The 21382-nt window shown below is 45.9% G+C and overlaps 1 protein-coding gene and 1 long non-coding RNA gene across 2 annotated transcripts; one reads left to right on the forward strand and one right to left on the reverse strand.

Moving 5' to 3' along the window:
• The first annotated feature begins 14457 nt into the window (after positions 1 to 14457).
• Positions 14458 to 15366, forward strand: LOC120974424 (uncharacterized). Its single transcript, XR_005769827.3, has 2 exons — positions 14458 to 14669; positions 14992 to 15366. It is a non-coding gene; the product is annotated as an uncharacterized lncRNA (long non-coding RNA).
• Positions 15367 to 15634: 268 nt separating this feature from the next.
• LOC109773975 (uncharacterized) lies at positions 15635 to 19407 on the reverse strand. Its single transcript, XM_045232620.1, has 6 exons — positions 19127 to 19407; positions 18798 to 18885; positions 17478 to 18700; positions 16662 to 16817; positions 16372 to 16561; positions 15635 to 16090 (listed from the first exon to the last, which is right to left on the reverse strand). Exons 3-6 carry the CDS (start codon positions 18681 to 18683, stop codon positions 16047 to 16049), a joined length of 1596 nt encoding a protein of 531 aa, XP_045088555.1. The 5' UTR covers positions 18684 to 18700; positions 18798 to 18885; positions 19127 to 19407; the 3' UTR covers positions 15635 to 16046.
• Positions 19408 to 21382: the final 1975 nt, after the last annotated feature.

Raw genomic sequence — 21382 nt, forward strand, 5'->3', positions numbered from 1 at the left:
GTCTTGGGTATATCCTGCTCTCGAATCTTTAACTAATGGTATCCTGATCGTAGATCGATCTTGGAAAATACTTTAGCTCCTTGTAGGCGGTCAAACAAATCATTGATCATCGGCAGTGGGTACTTGTTTTTGATGGTCACTTCATTCAATCCACGGTAATCAACAACCATCCTCAGCGATCCATCTTTATTCTCCACTAGAAGTACTGGTGATCCCCAAGGTGACGAACTTGGGCGAATATAGCCTTTATCCAGTAACTCCTTGATCTGCTTCTTAATTTCCTCCAAATCCTTTGCGGGCATCCTGTACGGTCTTTTAGATATTGGCCCCGTGCCTGGCAAAAGTTCAATCAAGAACTCAATGTCTCTATCTGGTGGCATGCCTGGCAACTCTTCTGGAAATACATCCGGATAATCCTTCACCACTGGTACTTCCTCCTGTACAACTCCTGATAAGGAATTTACTTGAGTCCTCTTTGGCATATGCCGGGATACATACTTGATCCTTTTTCCTTCTGGGGTGGTAAGCAAATTGTCTTGCTGGCACAATCGATGTTTCCTCCATACAACGATAGCCAATCCATTCCCAAAATCACATCCAAACCTTGTGATTCCAAAACAATGAGGTCTGAGGGGAAAACATGCCTACCAATGGCCAATGGTATCTGAAAACATCCTTGGGTGGCCATATACTCTGCTCCTGGCGAGGTTACTAACATAGGGGTTCTGAGAACTTTGGTGGACAGCTTAAACTTATTCACAAATCCCCTTGATATGTATGAATGCGATGCACCAGTATCGAAAAGAACGGTTGTAGTAAATGACTTAACCAAAAACTTACCTATTACTGCATCAGGCTGAGCTTCAACCTCCTCCATGCTCACGTGGTTCACATGTCCTTTGTTGAACGGGTTCGGCTTCTTCCCAGGGCTTCCATTGCCATTTCCATTTTGGGCTTCAGGACATTCATTGGCATAATGTCCATTCTTCTGGCACTTAAAGCAAGTGACTTGGCTCAGGTCCCTCTTGGCTGGGGTAGATGGGTTGGTGCGGTTCTGTCCGTTGCTTCCTCCATTCCCATTACCATTTTTAGAGCCATTATGGTTGTGCGAACTACCTCCTCCATGGGTATGCTGAAACTGTCCTCCCGGCTTCGGGGTAAATCGAGGCTTCTGTTGAGCTCCTGAGTTATACTTCCCTTGTCCATACTTCCTCTTACGGTTTTCAATCTGCTGTTGCTTTCCTTCAATCATGAGAGCTCTATCTACCAGCTCCTGGTAGTTGTTGAAAGTCGCTACCATCAACTGCATACTCAGCTCATCATTCAGTCCTTCCAAAAACTTCTCCTGCTTGGCTGCATCTGTAGCAACGTCATCTGGTGCATAACGTGCTAACTTACTGAAATCCTCAACATACTGGCCTACGGTGCGTCCTCCTTGGCGTAGGTTGCGACACTCACGCTTCTTCATAGCCATAGCTCCTGCTGAAACATGTGTTGTACGGAAAGCTTGCTGAAACTGGTCCCATGTGACAGTGTCAATAGGGTGCGTGGCTGTATAATTCTCCCACCATGATGCTGCGGGTCCATCAAGCTGATGTGCGGCAAAACGCATTCTTTCCGCATCTGTGCATCCTGCAGTGGTCAACTCCCTTCCAACTTTGCGGAGCCAATCATCTGCTACAATCGGCTCGGTGCTACTGGAAAACACCGGCGGGTTTAGCCTTAAGAAACGGGCTAAGTGATCAACAGGTGGTGGTGGTGGTGGGTTGTTGTTGTTGTTGTTGCTTTGGTTCTGCACTAACACTTGCATCAGGGCGTTCTGTTGCTGAATCAACTGGGTGATCTCTGGCGGGAAAACAAATCCGGTATCGCGTCTCGGAGGCATCTGATAGGTTTAGAAAAGATGAGAGTTAAGAATAGAATGAGGTCTAGAGAGAAAACACTACCCATATGCTCATGAGACAAATACAATCAATATCACTCAATCAATTCAAACAAGGCAAAACAATCGATCTAACTAGCGTTACAAAGTGCTTGAACTATACTATTAAATGGGGGAAAACTACTACTGATATGGTGGTCTAATAAAATTCTAATCCGTTGAAGACTCCATGATGTCTGCTCCGGCTTCATCAACCCAGTCATCTTCACTTGGTTCCGAGTCGGTGTCGTCGATGATGATGTAGTTATCCGGACAAGTGCATTCGTCGACTTCTGCTTTTGGCACTGGATTTCCCATGAATACTCCAATCTTCTTCTCCAGGTCGTCATTCTTCCCTACTAGTGCGTTGATTTCCTCCAAATAATCCTCGCGTGTAGCTTTGAGTTCTTCTTGGAGCTCCTTGATCTTGGTTAATGCCTTCTTCAGTTCTTCCTTGTCCGTGCACATCTGGTTCTCTTGGCGACGAATGTGTTGGTTCTGCTCCTGGATGAAAGCTGCAATTGATCCATCCTTCTTGGTTCTGATCATCTCCCATTGCGCGTCTCGGCGTTCACAAATCTGATAAATTGTATCCTTAAGCTCCTGGTGATAGACTTCTCCAATGCTTCCCATGGCGATGTGTGCGGCCATGCTCTTCCCTAAACTCCAAGTTGGTGCTTCGAAAACCAATCTTATGGCACAAAACATCCTTCCTGGAATGAGAACTTGAATCTTCCAGCTCTCCTCTTCAGGTAATGTGGCGTTGTAGGTTCCGGTGATGCTTGGTATTCCTATGTTCAAGTACTTAGTGACTTCCTTCAAGTGTCGACCAAACGGCGTGTCTTCATCTGGTTGCATGAACTTGCTCCTTGCATCCGCCATTCCTAAAAGAGTGGAAAGTGGAGAGGGGTCAGAAATGAGAAGAGAGAAGCTTTCTAGGGCTTAAGCTTAGTGGTCGTGTCCTACAGTCAGCGTGTGCTCTGATACCAACTTTGTAGCGACCAGACCTCAAATGGTCTGTGCTGCTGTGCACCAGTGTCATCCCTGGATCAGTAATGCTGACACGCACAGTACAAATGGAGGATTTATAACAGAGTAGCAATCACACACTTATTACATCGAATATCTCCAAAGAGAATAAGTATGATAAACATGGCTTAAGGCCATCTAAAAACGATAACAGCGGAAGACTTGGAAGATAAGTGAGTCCATCAACGCCAGCGGCATCACTGAGTATAAGACCACGACCTAAGGCACCTTACTCGTCGTCTGAAAAGTCTGCAACATGAAACGTTGCAGCCCGAAAACGGGTCAGCACATAGAATATGCTGGCAAAATAACACATAGAGAATAATGAACAATAATGATGCTATACTACATGCATATATGGCTGGTGGAAAGCTCTATGGTTACAATTTTGCGAAAAGCCAATTTTATCCTACTTCAAAGGAATAAATTTTATTTAACTATCATGGTGGTTGGGAAACATTGAGATGGTTGACAGCATCTCAATCCCAATTAAATGTCATCAATAACCCAACAAAATTAATTAGAAGTAACATAGTGATGAGATTCACATGATAATCCAAGTACTAGATACTCAAGTTGTCCATAACCGGGGACACGGCTAACCATGATTAGTTTGTACACTCTGCAGAGGTTTGTGCACTTTTCCCCACAAGACTCGATCTCCTCCGTTGGATTACTCGTACTACATGGTGTTTGAGTAACGGATGACCGAGACACAGTCTTTCAGAAGTGTTTGCACCTTACGTATGGGTAGACAGTTACACCTACTTTCCCCTACATCTGCTAGTCTACCACTGTAAGAGTTCACACAACTTAGTCAACTATGCTAGAGCCCATAATAGCTTGCGGCTGCACACGGAAGTTTCTAGCATGAACAATCTCATGATCCCTTTGAACCTGGGTGGCGGCCCAAAAGAAAAACAGGCAATCCTGGAATACCCAGGTACCTCAATCCACCCAGATGTGAGTTTTAGTTGCCACCTTAAGTAAACCATTAATTAACAATCTCACATCTGTCATGGAAAACTCTCAAACCCAAACCACGTCTACGAGCATAGCATGGCAATATAATAGCAAACGTAGAAGTAACTCCCAAGGGTTTGAAAATGAAACAGGTAATAGGTACTACCTCAACTACTTCCCAATACCCACAATTTAATTAGATCCTAATCATGCAATGTTTGAGGAATAGATCTAATGCAAAAAAACTGGGTATGGAAAGGTATGATCAAAGTGTTACTTGCCTTGCTGATGATCCGCAAAACCTAGCGATTCGAAGTAACAAGCGGCACACTCCGGGTACTCTATCGCAAACAAACAAAAATACAATCAGTACTCATCTAATGCACAGGTAAAACTCGAATGAAAGATCCAACCAGAAAGTTCAACTTAAGAACTCCGGTTTGCAAAAAGAATCAACTCGAAAGAAACAACGAAAGTCAAACTACGAAAGAAAGAAACTTCGTTTACTAATCTGGATCTAGGTCAAATTTTACAGTAGCAAAAACTTGTTTGAGTAGGTTAAACGGAAAGAGAATTTCGAGACGAAACTCTAGGCGCTTGAATCGCCTGATTCCGATAAACGAGCGAGAAGTTAAACAGAAACGAAGATTCAATCAGAAATCGAATCTGAGAAAAATAGCGGAAAATCCGACGAAAAAGAAAAACGGACGAACGGTTAAAGAACGGACGTTCGTTAACAGAGAAAAACCGACGAACGCGTTCGTTAAAACGAACGGTTCGGTGAACGCTCGCAAAATAATAAAACCAAAAAAAACCGATCTAGGGTTTTTTTTTAAACGAAGGGTTTTTTTTAACAAAACCGGCAACGAACGAGGCGAGGCAGTACCTCGTCGGGGCGGGGCTCCGGCGGGGCTTGGCCGGCTCCGGCGAGGGGCGGCGGGGCGGCGGGGTGCGGGGATGCGAGGGGCGGCGAGGGGGCGGCTCCGGCGGGGCTCGGCGGCGAACGGGGCGGCGGCAGCACGGCCTCCGGCGGCGGCGGCTCGGCGAGTGCGGGCGGCGGCGTGCGAGGTGAGGGAGAGGGGGGGTGCGGGGTATATAAAGGGGGGGAGCTCGGCTTGGAGGAGGGGGCAAGCTCCGGCGGGGCTCGGACTCCCGTGTCCAAGGCGGACACGGTGCGGCGGCGCTCCCGTGCTGGGGAAGGAGTGGGGCGCGGGGTGGGCCGGCGGCCTGGCGCGGCTGGGCTCGGCCCGGCGGGCGCGCGCCTTTTTTTTTTAAAAACGTTCCGCGGAAAATAATTCATAGAAAAATAAATAAAAGTCCAAAAAATTTAAAATAAATTTTACCCGTCTAGTTAGAAAATCTAGAATAGGGTGAACATTTTTTTAACACAAAAATAAATATTTTGAAAACATGCAATATTTTTAATGCAATAAAAATTGCAAATAAAATCCAAATAAATTCCGATAAATGATTTTAACATTTTACCTCCAGTATTTCAATTGTTTTGGAGAAGTCATATTTTCTCCTCTCATTTATTTTTAAAATGAAATATTTTTCCGGAGAGAAAATAATTAAAACCAAAATCCTCGTCTTATTATTTGATGAAAATCAAATATGAAAATTCGAGAAAATCCCCAACTCTCTCCGAGGGTCCTTGAGTTGCTTAGGATTTATCGAGGATATATCAAAATGTAATAAAATATGATATGCAATGATGGTCTATGTATAACATACCAAATTGAAAATCTGGGATGTTACAGGTTCATTACCGACAAGTACATGCATGAAACTGTAGTTGCAACATAAATAGCTATGTGCAAAGCAAAATATAAAATATATTTACACAACATCAATCTTTCACCAATAATATCCGCTCTAGTAAGCATATTAACCACCAAAAAATGATATTAATATGATCCCATATAACAATAATTAACAAGATAAAAATTTAAAAGGGAGACACTAACTATACACTATGTTTACCATCAAAATACATACATGGTATGTGACTTATTACTCACCAATTTGTTGGATCATATGGACTAGATATTGCCTGTAGAATTGTGTTTGCGTCCTGGCATGCATTTGTTGCAACTAGTTCATTATGTAAATATTAAGGAGCTATCTTGCAACATTTATGGGCACAGATATTAGGTGAACAATGAGGATACATGAAAAAACCGAGAATTCAGCTTGGTACTGAAAACCTGATCGACTAATTCAAAGCCCAAACACATAATACTAGTTTCGTCACTAGCGAACGGCAATGCAATATGTTTAACGAACCAATAATGCATCAGTGTAATGTCATGAAATGCTAGAGCCAAACAATAGGGGCATGTACACAATTGAAAAAAGGACTAGCCTCGTGCAACCCTTGGTAGCCTTTTTTTAAGAACTACCCTCTTGATGGTACTAGTTGCTCTTAAGGTTGTGCGTTGAAGGTTTTCATGCAGAGCAGAGCAACTAAGTGAATGTTGATTTTCATTTTGTTTGATCAATCAGGACGGAGACATGAAATTCATAAACTGCTAGTAGCCTTTTCTTTAAAAAAGAGAACTACTAGTAGCCTCCACCGAGAAAACTAATACTCCCTCTAGCTTGAAAAGTGGGTGTGCATAAATTATGTCTGAAGTCAAATGGTGCAAAATTTGACCGAGTTTATAAGAAAAAATAAATCAATAATTGCAATGCCAAATTAGTTTCATTGTATGGACAATAAACAACATTTTCGTATTCTATCTATCTAGTATTGTAGTTATTGATGATCCTACAAATTTGATGGAACTATGCGAGTTCCGACAAAATGTATATGCCTATTTCTTAAGTGGGGCGGAGTACCAGACAGTTAGCGGAAAACTATGACAAATGCAGGGATCAACATATGTTGGTGTAATTCAAGTAGTTAATTGTATGGTTACCCACACAATATGATGCATGTTTCGACAACTGGTTTGCCGAAGCAGTCATAGTGTAGCTCAGCAAAGAAATACTGCTCAGAGGTATCTGGTTTTGGAGGAACCCTCCCGTGAGGTCAGAAGCTGTGCTTTTCGCGGCGACTACGTGCTAAAAAGTTGAAGTTAAACCAAATTTCATCCGTGAAACCAACAAGGTTGCATCATATAGGACTGACAGGCTCGACTCGAACTTGGCACCTCGAAACATAGAACACGGGGAAGGCATAGGAAAATATAGTAAGGCCCATTAATGGAACTTGTTCAAACAACAAAAAGAATATTTTTCTAGTCGAATTTTGAACATTTTTCTATAGTCTAATATCCAACAAAACTTGTTCAAACAGCCAAGCAAGGTGAAGATCTATTACCAGGTTGTTCGAATTGTAATGGCGAAGGGCGATCTGGACATGTGGGAGAACGATGGCTTCGTTGCGCTCCCTGCATGTGTGCATATATGAGTACATACATGTTAGGACTAATGGTCTCACACCATCTTAATATTCCTAGCTAGATCGTCCTAGTATATCAATATGGAACAGCTAGCGGATGAACTTAATCTGCGAGGGATGATGTATAGGAGGGAGCAATACACTTCTGAGCTCGGGCCGTACAACACCAGGTTGCCGAAAAAGGGTTCCCCCCCCCCCCCCCCCCCCCCGCTTTGTATACAAAGCAACCAACCGAACCATACAGGGATAGGTGCTGGGGCGGAAGCAGCACAGTCACGCCCAAAACAAACGACAGAGAAAGAACAAAGAAACAAATGCCGACAACGGCGGATCAACAAAAATGAAGAAGCCTCGCGACCATTGCGCCCACCAGGATCTTCCACTAGGCTCCAAGACTCCGAAGCGCCGGCACCTATCAACACCTCCAAGAAGGATCGCGACGATAACGATGCTGCTGCCAAGGGTTTCCCCGGTACACGACGAGGCGAAAGGAAGGGTAGCCCCCGACGCCCTCACGGAAGGTCAGGTGGCGCCCACAGGCGTCACCGCGCCGGTGTCGGACACGCCGACAGGGGTTTCCCCCGATCCCAACCCGCACCTCGGGAGCTCCGAATCCAGCCACCAGACCAACCACTACCCTGCGCCAACGCGGACATGAGGCCCCCACGCCGTCTCACCACGGCACCGCTGAAAGGACATGCGGTGCCCCCATGTGTGGTTTTGGTAATTGATGACATTCTCTATGGACTAATGGTTGCATTGAGTTATATTTGAAGTATTTGTCCATAGGCATTTCTTGAAGTCCATGTGTTGGTTTCAAGGAGTTTATGTGTTGACCAAGGTGCTATTAAGGAATTATCCAAAGATTGGTCATGTGAGTGTTGTGCTTATTGCAAGCATGTCTTGAAGAAGAAGATTGTGTGATCATTCATGTTTACCTTCAAGACATCATCCAAACAAAGAGAGTTGGAAAGATTCAAGGTTGATCAAGACTAAGTCAAGAGTGAATCAAGTTGATCAACTCACAAAGCATAAAAGATGTACCGAGAGGGATCAAGTGATCCCATGGTATGGTAAGCATTGTCCATTGCACTTTGTGTACTAACCCATGGTCTATGTGAGAGTTTTATGTGGGGTTAGGTACGTTTCCATGGGCTTGCGTCAAGAGGAAGATATCATACAACCCATGGAAAGGATGACATCAAATGGTGATCGTAATCAAGGTTGTGTTGTGCAAGTTCAAGTGGAGCATCACGAAGAAATCATGCTTGTAGCTTGTCGTCCATTGTGGTGACAATGGACTTGTGAAGGTGTACCGAAGAGTGACTCACCCATAGTGGGGTATGGGGGAGCAATCAACTAGCCTTCATCGAGCCAACGCAATCACTTGTGAAGGTGTACCGAAGAGTGACTCACCCATAGTGGAGCACGGGGGAGCAATCATCTAGTCTTCATCGAGCCAACGCAATCAAGAAAGGTGGTCCAACTTGAGGGAGTTAAGATCGTCATCATCTAGCTCAAGTGGACCATGTGCAAGGCAAAGGTTTTCCCTTGATAGGTTTTCTATTTTACCGGTCTCATGGTGGTAGTTGGGAGACCGGGTTATAGGATCGTTTGCCGTACTATCAAGGGGGGCTCTCAAGTTGGTAGCTTGGTCGTATCGTTAGTAGAGAGCTCAAACCATTGCATCCTTGCATCATGTTTCTTGGTTCTTGTTTGGTTCTCTTTGTGAGTCTTAGAGCTTATGGTCATCTTAATGACAAGCTTGAGTTCATCGAAAACGGAGTTCGCCTTCTATGATGTTTTCGGTGTTGGAGGTTTCACCGGTCTTTTCCGAGGAAGAGTTCTCACCATTTTCTTTTGGGACTTTTCTCATTTGCTTCTTATTGGTATTTCTATCAAGATTGTGTTAGCCCTTGTCGCTAGCTTTCCAACAAACTTGGTTTCGTCGAATTCGGAGTCCGTTTGCAGAAGTTGTGTCAGATTTGGTGTCCTTAAAAGGGGCTGCTGCGGATGTAATTTTTTAGTACCGCCCTTGGGAGCGGTACCGCGACTACTCCGTCGCTACTTCCGCTCCAGACCAAAAACTCGTCACTAGTCCAGCGGTGGTAGGCACGGATGTAATTTTTTAGTACCGCTCGCAAGCAGTAGTACCGCTACCCTTAGCAGTAGTACCGCTACCCCTAGCGGTAGTACCGTGAGGTCAAGCGGTACTACTGCTCCGACGGTTCGTCTGGCCTTTTTGCCTCCTCGCTGTTGTGTTTCAAAGGCCTACTACCGCCCTAGCGGTAGTACCGCTCCTTGGAGCGGTAGTACCGCTCGGTGCGGGTTGTGAGCATAACCGTTGGATTTTTTCCCACCTATAAAAGGGGGTCTTCTTCCCCAATGAACCCTATCTTTTTGAGCTCGTGTTCTTCCCCATTGTTGACCTTATTCAAGCTTGCTAACTCTCAATCCCTCAATGGATTCTTGCTAGTTTTTGAGGGAAAAGAGAGAGGAGATCTAGATCCACATTTCCACCAATCACTTTCTCCTCTATGTGAGGGGAACCCCTTGGATCTAGTTCTTGGAGTTCTTGGTGTTCTCCTTCTTGTTCTTCCTCTCATTTTCCTCCCTAGCATTAGTTGCTTCGGTGGGATTTGAGAGAGAAGGACTTGGGCACTCTGTGTGCCCTTGCCATTGCATTTGGTGCATCGGTTTGAGTTCTCCACGGTGATACGTGGAAGTTACAAGTTGAGAAGCTTATTACTCTTGGGTGCTTGGTACCCTTGAGCTTGTTCCTCTTGGGTGCTTGGGCGCCCTAGACGGTTGGTGGTGTTCGGAGCTCAATCATTGTGGTGTAAAACTCCGGGCAAGCGCCGGGGTCTCCAATTAGGTTGTGGAGATCGCCCCGAGCAATTTGACGGGTACCGGTGACCGCCTCCAAGGGTTGCCGAAGTGTACGGGTTCGGTGATCGCCCCCAAGGGTTGCCATTTGTACGGGTTCGGTGACCGCCCTCAAGGGTCCCCTTAGTGGAATCACGGCATCTTGCATTGTGCGAGGGCATGAGGAGATTACGGTGGCCCTAGTGGCTTCTTGGGGAGCATTGTGCCTCCACACCTCTCCAAACGGAGATTAGCATCCGCAAGGGTGTGAACTTCGGGATACATCGTCGTCTCCGCGTGCCTCGGTTATCTCTTACCCGAGCTCTTTACTTATGCACTTTACTTTGTGATAGCCATATTGTTTCTTGTCATATATCTTGCTATCACCTAGTAGTTTATCTTGCTTAGTATAAGTTGTTGGTGCACATAGGTGAGCCTAGTTGTTGTAGGTTTTGTGCTTGAAAAATTAACCGCTAGGTTTATTCCGCATTTGTTCAAGCCTAAACCGTAATTATTTTAAAGCGCCTATTCACCCCCTCTAGGCAACATCCACGATCTTTCAACCGCGAAGTGAGGACAGCGCGGCGAAGAATCAGAGCCGGGACTAGGGCATCGGCATCGTCGGCACAAGGGAGGGCCCCACCTCCACCGTCCGCGACGGTAGCCGTCCGGACTCAATAGCAGGAGCACACCAGGCCCGTGGGCCCACAGGCCCGGCCGAGCCCTCGTGGGCCCGTAAAGCTCCCGCCTTCGCGCTGCCGCCGGCACGCCGTCAACGCCGACGCCCCACATCCGAGCCGCTCCTCCTCCTCACCGCGCCGCAGACAACGAGGCCACGCCGGGGAGTCGGCCCGCTAGGACCCAGATGGGGCCCGCCGGGCCCAGATCTGGGCGGGGTCACGACGACGGCCACCCAGCACCACCACGCCGCCCTGCCGCCAAGGAGCGGCGCCGACACCACGCCTGCTGCCGGCCGCCGCCGCAGGGCAGCCGGACCGCAGCCATGCCGAGCTGCACCGCCGCCGCCTCCCTGCCCCGGGAAGGGAGCACACGCGCGGGGGAAAGGGAAGGCCCGCCGCCGCCGGAACCACCCGGGCCAGCGCCGGGGGCGACCGCCGGCGGCGGCGAGAGGAAAAGGGGGAGGAGGGGGCCCGCGGAAGAGGGGCACGAGCTCCTCCCCGGCCACCTCCCGGGGAGGCGGCGCGAGGCGGTTCCCCCTCCCCACCTCCCGCCGCCGCCGGCCCCGCGCCCCACCTCTGCCCCCGTACAACACCAGGTTGCGGCGACGCTTGCGCTCCAACCTGTCCATGAAGCGTTGGACATGGCGTTGTTGCTACACTAGTAGAAAAAGGGGCTTTTGTCCCGGTTGGTAAGGCCCTTTAGTCCCGGTTTTTGAACCGGGACTAAAGGGTCGTTACTAATGCCTCTCCCCTTTAGTCCCGGTTCTTACACGAACTGGGACTAAAGGCTGCGGCCACGTGGAGCTCCACCTTTAGTCCCGGTTGGTAACACCAACCGGGACTAAAGGAAATTGTATGATTTTTTTGAATTTTTTTATTTTCAAATTTCTGAATTATTTTAACCTCTAATCTCTAATCATCACCCCTCATCACTGCTTAATTTATCCTCTAATCTCTAATCACCCCTCATCATTCCAAATCATCTAACTTCCCGAACGGTCACCCATCCTCCCACTCCCCCAGCCTGAGCACGCTTAACTTCTGGGTTCTATTCTCCCTCATTTCCAAGTCTGCACTTGTTGTTTTCTTGACAATAGTAAGATGTCAATCCTATTAACCCTCAGGAATTTTGCTTGAGCATGAAGTGACACATTTCACTGTTTGAGTTTGAAACTATTGTTTTAAAAAACAATAATTATTTAGTAACACTAATATTTCTTGAATAATTAGTTTGACCATTGTTTGACCACAGTTTGACCAGATTTGACCAAAATTCAAAATAACTGAAATAATTATTTAGTAACACTAATATTCTAGAATAATTACTTTGACCATTGTTTGACCACAGTTTGACCAGATTTGACCAAAATTCAAAATAACTGAAATAATTATTTAGTAACACTAATATTCTAGAATAATTAGTTTGACCATTGTTCGACCACAGTTTGATCATAGTTTGAAAAAAATTTGATTTTTTCCACTCTAGATCTTAAAAGCCTCGTAACTTTTTTTCTGTTAGGTTTTTGAGGATTTTGAGGATGTAACTTTTCGAGTAGATGATTTTTCATATAAAAAAACTTTTTCATCCGAGTTCGTATGCAAAAGTTATGCCCATTTTACAAATTCCAGAGAGATTTTGCAAATAAAGTCGAAATTCATATTTGTTAATTTTCCCAACAACTAGACCACATATCACATGGGAAACTTATTTTTTTTATTTTTTTTTGACATTTCCATCATTTTCTTTTGTTTTTTCTAAAACTGAAAAGGCGGTCCACGGGGGGGGGGGGGGGGGGGGGGGGTGGTCGAGTTTGAAAATGGGACCTTTAGTACCGGTTCGTGCCATGAACCGGTACTAATGCCTCAAATCCCATTAGTACCGGTTGGTGCCACCAACCGGGACTAATGGGCATCGCACCCTTTAGTCCCGATTCGTGGCACCAACTGGGACTAAAGGGCCCTGGTGAACTGGGACTAATGTCTTAGCCGCACGAACCGGGACGAATGCTCACGTCACGAACCGGGACTAATGTGAATACTGCCCTGTGACCAAAGCCCTCTTTTTTACTAGTGCTAGTAGGATACAATGGTCTCCACGAAGCACTGAGCATGCTCTCAAAGCTGCGCTGGTTCCATTTTTTTTTTAAAGGAGGACCACCCCCGGCCTCTGCATCTTGACGATGCATGCAGCCACTTTATTAATTATTCACAAAGACCTTACAAAGTAGTACATGAGTAAGTCTGAAGTCACATCTTGGCAACATCTGTCGTTACTTCTATCCACTTGATGAAGGGGTGCCGATAGTCCGAGCCTAATACCAAACATACCTCGCACCTAAGCCTAACATCTATAACCGGAGGCCCCAACCAAGCCATATACCTGGTCTGGGGCACACACCAGTCCGGCACACTCTCAGAGGCCACCGCCGCCGTCTTCCACCGATCCATCTTCAGAGCAGATACTGACGCCACGACCTTGCCAGGTCTGCCATCGACGCCACCACGACGCCAGACAGCGCCATCCTCCTGCGCGAGTCCGTCTACACACGCCAAACGCCGAGACTGCACTGCGCCATGCCGCCGAGATCCACAGTCGTCGATGCGTAAGATGAAACACCGCTCCACCAAAGATGTTGTCCGCTGGTCCCTCGAGCCCATGCACACCTCCAAGACTGACGCCCCAAGGGGGAAACGACGCAAGAGCGCCGCCGTAATCCGATCTACCGATCTAGGGTTTTCGCCGGAGGTAACAGATAGAGGTCTAGAACTTCTCCACGGCGATGTCTTCAAGAAGAGAACGACACAGAAGACCGCCGCCATCGCCGGCTTTGTCATCTAGCCGAGCGCAAAGTTTTCACCCAGATCTGTTCAAAGAACCTCCATCAAGTCTGGTGTACGGATCACCGCCATCTCCACCGGGGACTAGAAGTAGGCTCCAGGGTGCCGCCGCCGCCTGACTGGAAGTAGGCTCCGGGGACTGGAAATCGACTGACTTATACTTACGCCAACCATATTTCTAAAGCAAAAAGTGATTTGATTTGATTGAGTCAATGCAAAAGATTTGATTTGTTCTGATTGCCCGTATCCGACATATATATATATATATATAGCTAAAATTATTTGATTGAGTTAATGTAATTATTTTATACCCACCAACGAGGGTGCTACAAAGGATTTAGTTTGATTTGATCGAGTTAATGCAAGATGTGTGGGAGGGGATGCTGCAAAGGAAATTAATATTTCATAAACTTATTTTGGACTATATCATAATTTTGACAACTAAGTAAAACATTTAATGTGGCATCCTATTAATAAGCAAAGAGAGAGTTATCCTGTCTTAATATAGATATAGCTGTTCACACAAAAATCAAAGCAACTCATATTTTCTCTCTCACGAAAAACACTAAATGATAAATATTTTAGAGTACAACAAGATACAATCCATTGATGAGATATATATAAACACACATTTAATGCATATGATATTTATAACTTAAAGATAGGAGTGCTTTAAGTAATCATGTGCTTATCTTATCCTACGGATGTGTGATGTCTATTTATTATTGTCATTATAATGAATTGACTAAGTCTACCTTGTGCGCTGTGTCCTGGTATATAAATAGCCCAGGGCCTGACTCGATTGAGCACATCAGTTGTGTTCATCATCCATCTAAGTATCTCATATAAGTTAGGGATCAAAACATGGCGTTCAGCAGACTCAACGGCCAGATGGAAGCCAAGGCAGCCGCGGTTTTGTTCATTGTGCTCCTTGGATGCTCCATGCTCATGTTGGTCTCCTCAACTGGTAATATATATGCTCCATCTGTTTTCAACGTACACTACAAAAGTTAGGATGAGATTGTGACCAACAATTGCTTTATACCCATATATATTTACTGTTACTAGGTTTGTACTACAAATAATTTTCTTGTGAGTATGCTTTCATCTCATAAAAGTTACCTAATTGTTGAATACAAACTAAAAAACATTTGCATTTTAAAATGGAGGGATTGCTATTTTCTCATGCATGTCGTATGTATGTGCCTGTTTTTTGCTTGTTATATTGTTTTTGGCGCAAGCCGTCTGATGTATGTGCATGCACGCAATGCATTCTCTGTCCCATGCAGATGGTGAGATCGGCAGATCAGGTTGTCCTCATCTTTCGGATGGCGATGCCATAGGCAAAGACGACACCCCGTTCCCAAAAATGTGCATAGGGAGGAGGCACGGCCCTGAGAACGTCGAATTCTGTTGTGCAACATTGCCAGGACTACCTTGCTGGCGAACGCAGGAAGAGTGCCTCCACGTTTGCCCATAGGTCTCATCGTTGTGATTAATCAACATAGTGGGCCAATCTTTGATGTTTCTGTCCATCGAAAAAATTAGAATGAAGGGAAATGAATAATATTTTTTTCATGGGGAGGAAACAAATAGTCATGCATGGATATGTATACAGAGATGGACCGGCTCTGCATCTGGGAAATTAATAATTTGTAAACTTATCTACAATTCCAGCATTACGCCTTTTATTCGCACAGGGCCTCAATTATGTCGTTGCCGCCCGTCTATGGTTGCTCGGTTTTGCCCCGTGTGGTGCGCGATGATCCATTGCTGTTGCTCACAAAGTCGTTCGCTTCCACCCTCCCGTGGCCGGTTGCAGTTAAGACTAAGCATATTTGCATTTATTTGAGCCAATTATGATATATATGGTGGCAAGCAATCCTAAAATCAAACTGATTAGTGTGTTTCATTCGTATCATGACATTCCCAGCACCGAAATCTGAATAGTTAGACAACCATGTAAACCTTCATCGCCGGAATCGGAATGAAGGTTCATTTCCTTTTACACGACATTAGAATTTGCACGGTACTAAAGCCGCGTATAACTCACCACAGGATCAATGTTTACTGGAGCATAGCACAACGCATGACAGACTCAGATGCACCACTCTCAAGTCTGAAGCATTCAAACGACGAGCATTCATATCCGTTCCAGGAACAAAGCAAAGTTGTACTAGAGGCTAGACCTACTACTAGATGAACTTCTCAGCTTATCCCACCGGCAACAACATTCCAATGATCCAATTATCACCAACGACATCCATGTTACCAAAAAAGAGGCAATCAAGAAACCCAGCGCAGCTTTGAGAGCACGATCAGTTGCTCATGATGATGTTGGATATTACATCCCCCAGAACTCCTTCATCTGCTTCTGGTTGCGGATATCTGGTAGAAATATCAGGGAGTGTATAAGTGTGTAGTCTAGGATCATGTACAGGAGGAACATAGTTAAGTGAGCAAAAGATTCTTCCAATTTAACAGAATGGTGACAAGATATTAAGCAGATTATATATGCACATAAAAGCATGTGGCTTTTCAGGGAAAGCGGAACAAGACAGTATGCAGTGGACATCCGTCAGCAAATAGCACAGGAACACACAAGCAAGTAAAAGTACTGATAATGAAAATAAATACAAAATGCTATCTGAAGAGAAGGTATGACTCACAAGCACTCCCGCTGTGGCGGACATAAATTTTCTCGACTGGTATACCATTTGCCATAAACAAATTTGCCAGCTTATGGACTCTCCCATCATCCTTTGAGCATGTGATCTTCACCATTCGAAGATCTTTGCAAGTAAATGATCTTCCCTGTAGTTTGATACCTGTTTCTGATGCCTCTCTGGCATTGAAGTTCTTTTGCAGATAAAAAAGTTGTTGTTAAGCATGTGCTAAAATACTCAAAACTAAAAGATAATCAAGTAAGCATAAGCCCCAATTATATAATTACACATACAATTTTAAGTTGGAGAAAGAGCTTCTGTATATTAGGTGAGTGCTGCAGCAAGAAAATTAATGCATCAAAGTCTGCAGTCATACACCATTCACCAAGAGACAGGATCTTCAGGTTGCCAAAATTTGGACATGTATTCAGTTCCCTACTCAGAACAACCTACACATTGCACATAAAATGAGTATTCAGCAATTAAACATAGTAATTTGAATCAATTTTATATTTTATATATTGAATACAAGGGGTTTGTTTAATATGCAGAGAAGAAAACAAACATACCAACCACGAGAAAGAAATTAAGACATATAGTGATGTGTTACCATGATTAGTACCTATTGGTAAAATATGATTCCTCATTCTTTTCTATAATGTGAAGGGACATTGCCGTTATACTGGTACGCAGACTCAAAATAGTTAATTACACAACGATTTGAACAGTAATCATTTAAAAAGATACACTACTTCAAGAATGTAAAAACTAACAAACAATAATCTGAAATAATATATAATGTTCTCTTGAAGCTTCATACTTCCATATCTCATTGATTTCACCTACAACATTTGATGATGAAATGAGCTAGTACTAATTTCTTGATCTGAACTCTTCTCCAAGTCAACTGTGCCTTTCTAACCAGGTGTTGCTACTTATGTAAGAAATGTGCTCATTGTACATGTGTATTATGTTGGGAGCAACATAAATTTCTTTTGCAAACATCAGAAAAAAGTTGTTAAGAAAAAAAAACAATTATGGCTATATCAAGGAAATTTTCATATATACTCGAAGATAGAGAAAATAGTAAAAGGTGGTGACAGCTATACCTCTCCAGCATTAGTCAACAACTCCAAAGTTCTAGCACTTGAAAGACTCTGAAGAATATGACGGCCACCTAAAATCTTCCCATCATTGCATTCTCTATATCCACCATAGATACTGTCTTTACTGGAAATCAGGCCTTTACTTTTGTAGCCATACTTTGCATCATTTGCAATCTCACTGTATGCATAGGTATTGTCATCGCTGTCGATATCACCACCATAATCATAATTATCCTTGTAACGATTATGCCTGTAAATTCCTTCAGCAAAACCATGTCCATATCCAAACCTTATAAAATCATCATATCCAACATTATTACTCAAGGAAGACTCATCATGAATCTTTGAGCTCTCTGTCCAATCATTATCGCCGCTATCATCCCTGTCGTCATCAGTAGTTCCATCACAATAATCTTCATCGCTGATGTATTCATTGTCATCACCCAAGAAAGAGTCATCAAGTATGATAGTAGCTGTGACAAGTGATCCCAAATTCTTGAATGATGGGACTCGGACGTAAGGTGTGATGAGGTGCAGAAGTAGGAGGTTCGGAGCAGCAATGGAGAAGGCGCAACTGATCTCGCATTCGAGCATGATTAAAGTCTTCAAAGAGGCGGACACAATCCTAGGGCCCGCCACCAAGCAATCCTTCAGACCTAGTACTTCCAAAGACGTGCAACTAGAAGAAAGCTGCCTGAGGATCCTGTAGTCGAGCATGGCATACGACAACTTCAAGACCTTGAGGTGGCAAGAGATGAACGACACGCGGTCCAACGACGCGATCTCCGAGCAACGCCCGGTGAGATGGATAACCCGCGCGTTGCGCTTGATGGCGGCCCTCATCCACGCGCTGGCGTCGTCATCGGTGAAGCCCGCTTCGTCGTCGCTCGACCGCAGGCGGAGCATGACCACGGGCGCTGACGCGTCACGTAGGAGGAAGAGCCGGTGCACGAAGTAGCGGAACTTCTCAGGGGGGTCGCCGTAGCGGCCAGTGGAGGGGCGCACGCGGAGATCGACGCAGGGCGCGGACGCCCAGAGGTGGCGCCACCGCCGCGCGAGCACGCAGGTGCGGACCACCTCCCACGCCTTCAAGAATGACATGATGTGGTGCAGGAGCTCGTCCGGGAGGGCGCTGAGGCGGTCGCGCTTGGCGGCAGCCCGGCCGGCGCTGCGGCGGTGGCCTGGGCGCTGGGTGGTGCTCCGGTGCATTTCGTCGAGCCGAAGATCTGCATGCAGGTTTAGCAACACCACGGGGCTCAGCCTTGTCAGTCAGGATTTTGAAATCTCCGGGGGAAAGAAATGATGGAACGGAACATAACATACCAAGAGAGACTGCTTGAGATGGCCTAAACTGAATCCCGCCGAGAGACACTCACGTACACAAGAGCTAGCAGAAGCACTTGATCGGTTCCTGTACAAGCATGCACTAGTACATGAGCCTGACTTGTAGTACAAAGTTGAACGTTTTTAAAACCTTCATCAAAGGATATGGAGCGCATTGCCGTTTGTTAAGGAAACTGACACAAACAAACTGCGGAGTGGAATGTGGAATGTCACAAATTCTCCTCATCCACTATCCAAAATTGTAATAAAATGATTGTACATAGCGGCGGCGGCGTTGCCGGAAAGGAAAGCAGGGGAGAGGTGGCCACCTTGCAGCTTGGGCGCGGATGGCGTGGGCTCATCCACGTCGTAGATGTGCCGGAGGAGGGCACGGTGAACGTCACATGGTGCCTCGAAGGCACCTATGCCGGCAGGGCCCGGCCCCGCCGTGGAGCTCACCGTCGCGACGACGGCCAGTTGCCGCTCGGAGATGTGGGGCGCGATGTCCGGTGGCGGCCTTGAGTCGGAGTAGTTGGGGAAGGGAAGGGATGCGCTTGGCACCGGATCTGGAGCGCCGCCGTGAAGCAACAGGGGAGATGGTCAGATGGGACTATCACGGGAGCAAATCCTGAAATAAGAACTGTGGGCGCCCCTACGCTCTCTTAGAGCTTAGGCACTCTCGGCCATCGGATCGATTTCTTGATGCGTTTTCGACCATTCGATCTCGCTCCCGGAAGTTGTTGGCCATCAGATCAAACCGAGCGTGCCACCGCCTGTTATTTCTATGCCCTGGAGAGGGCATTTTCGTCATTTCACGTCTTAGGTTAAGTTTCGATTCGCTGCCTCCTCCCCAATCAGTGCTAGGACTATTACGGGAGCAAATTAACTAGAAACGAGGGTCCTTTGTGCACACAAGCGCGCATTTCTACGTAGACACTTGAATCTCTGCCATCCATTCTCAATCCAGTGGTCCGGCTTCGAGTTTTATATTTTTGCGACTAATGGCCAGATTCTATAATTAGTCGCCCGGCCAATATGGCGAATTTTGACTGAGAATGTCATTTTAGCATACTAGTCATTCGGCCTTGGGCCTGCATAATTTTGAACTCCATATTCAACCCTTCGAATAATGTGGGACGTTGGTTTGGGGCATGCGTCATCCGTCAACTGCTCAAGCGGAGGGAAGTTTTGGCTCGGCCTCGTCCTCACGCATGCAGCCCGATCAATGTCGTTGTCGCCCGTGCAGTTGTCGTATCCGCCCCTAACAATGTTGCAACCACGTATCCACCTGGAAGAGTGCCAACTAATGGTCATCGTCGCGTTTCCCACCCGCCCCAATTCCAGCCGGAAAGCGCCCATTCGCGGGTATATAGACCCATTACCTTTGCCATTAACACCACATTTAACCTCCCTTCCTCGTCTCCATCGCCAACACACTCACCTCATCAACCCCCCCCCCCCCCTTCACCGGCCGCCTCCCTGCCCCCTCTCTTCCCCTCTCTGTCCCTGCTGCCCACTCAATCTCATCGACCATGCCGGTGCGGCCACGTCCTCCCCGGCAAGACCTAAGAGGTTCGCACTGAGAGAGGGTTTTGGGAGAAGATGTGGGACTACTTCAAGTGGATCTAGGATGATGCGCACCGTAAGGCTGAATCAGTCGTCGTCCGCGCCCGCCTACCCACCGCCCTTGAGTATTTTGACTGAATGTTGGTGGCAGCCTAGGCAGAAATGGGCGTCGCGCTCATGGCTTTCAAATTAAGTTCCGAATTAGTAGATACTGCCAAAGGGAGTGGGGGTGCCATACGCAAAAAGGAAGCGACTCATATATGACAACTCTCCTAGAGTTGCTCTTACATCCCGCCAGCACAACCCATAAAACCGCCCCAACTCTGCACCATGTTTTGTGGTTTGATCAAGCCAAGCCTACTTTGTGAGACCACAAGCGGTGGGGCGGAGATGAATAAAGGGTGGCAAAGAAGAGCCGTCAGGCGACAACCAAAACAAAGATTTGCCATGGGGCAAGGTTTTGCCAATTAGGTGGACTAGGACACGAGTCCGAGTAGAGGATATTCCCATCTGGTTTACGTAGTTGGAATACTGGCCATCACACATATCATCTTGACAAGTGGACCCAACTGGTTAAAATCAGGGCAAACCGGCAAAGTGTTAAATTGGGTTAAACGTGACACAACACAACAATTTTGGGGTACAATGTGGCCAGAAATTAAATGGGGCAAATACTATCACAAATACACAAACAGTGCGTAAAAAGTGAAATTCACCATCTTATTAACAGTGTCCTTTTTCAACAACAAAAAAGTGGTGTATTTTTCAGGTGTTAGTATTTGTTATTCTGAGAGAAAATACCTCGCTGCTCATACTTGTAGGCGCACATGATTGCAGAGCATGACGCTTACTTCAATATTCAACCTGTTGTATATGAAGTGTATTTTCCTTTTTACTACATGTGAAACGCATTTCAAATTTTCAATTTTGTATTGATTTCAATATACAACTGTACTAAACTTCCAAAGATAAAAAAAACCTTGACAAATGAACCCTACAGTCATACTGTCCGAGTGAAA

The sequence above is a fragment of the Aegilops tauschii genome, chromosome 2 (genome assembly GCF_002575655.3).
Source record: "Aegilops tauschii subsp. strangulata cultivar AL8/78 chromosome 2, Aet v6.0, whole genome shotgun sequence".
Taxonomy (NCBI): domain Eukaryota; kingdom Viridiplantae; phylum Streptophyta; class Magnoliopsida; order Poales; family Poaceae; genus Aegilops; species Aegilops tauschii.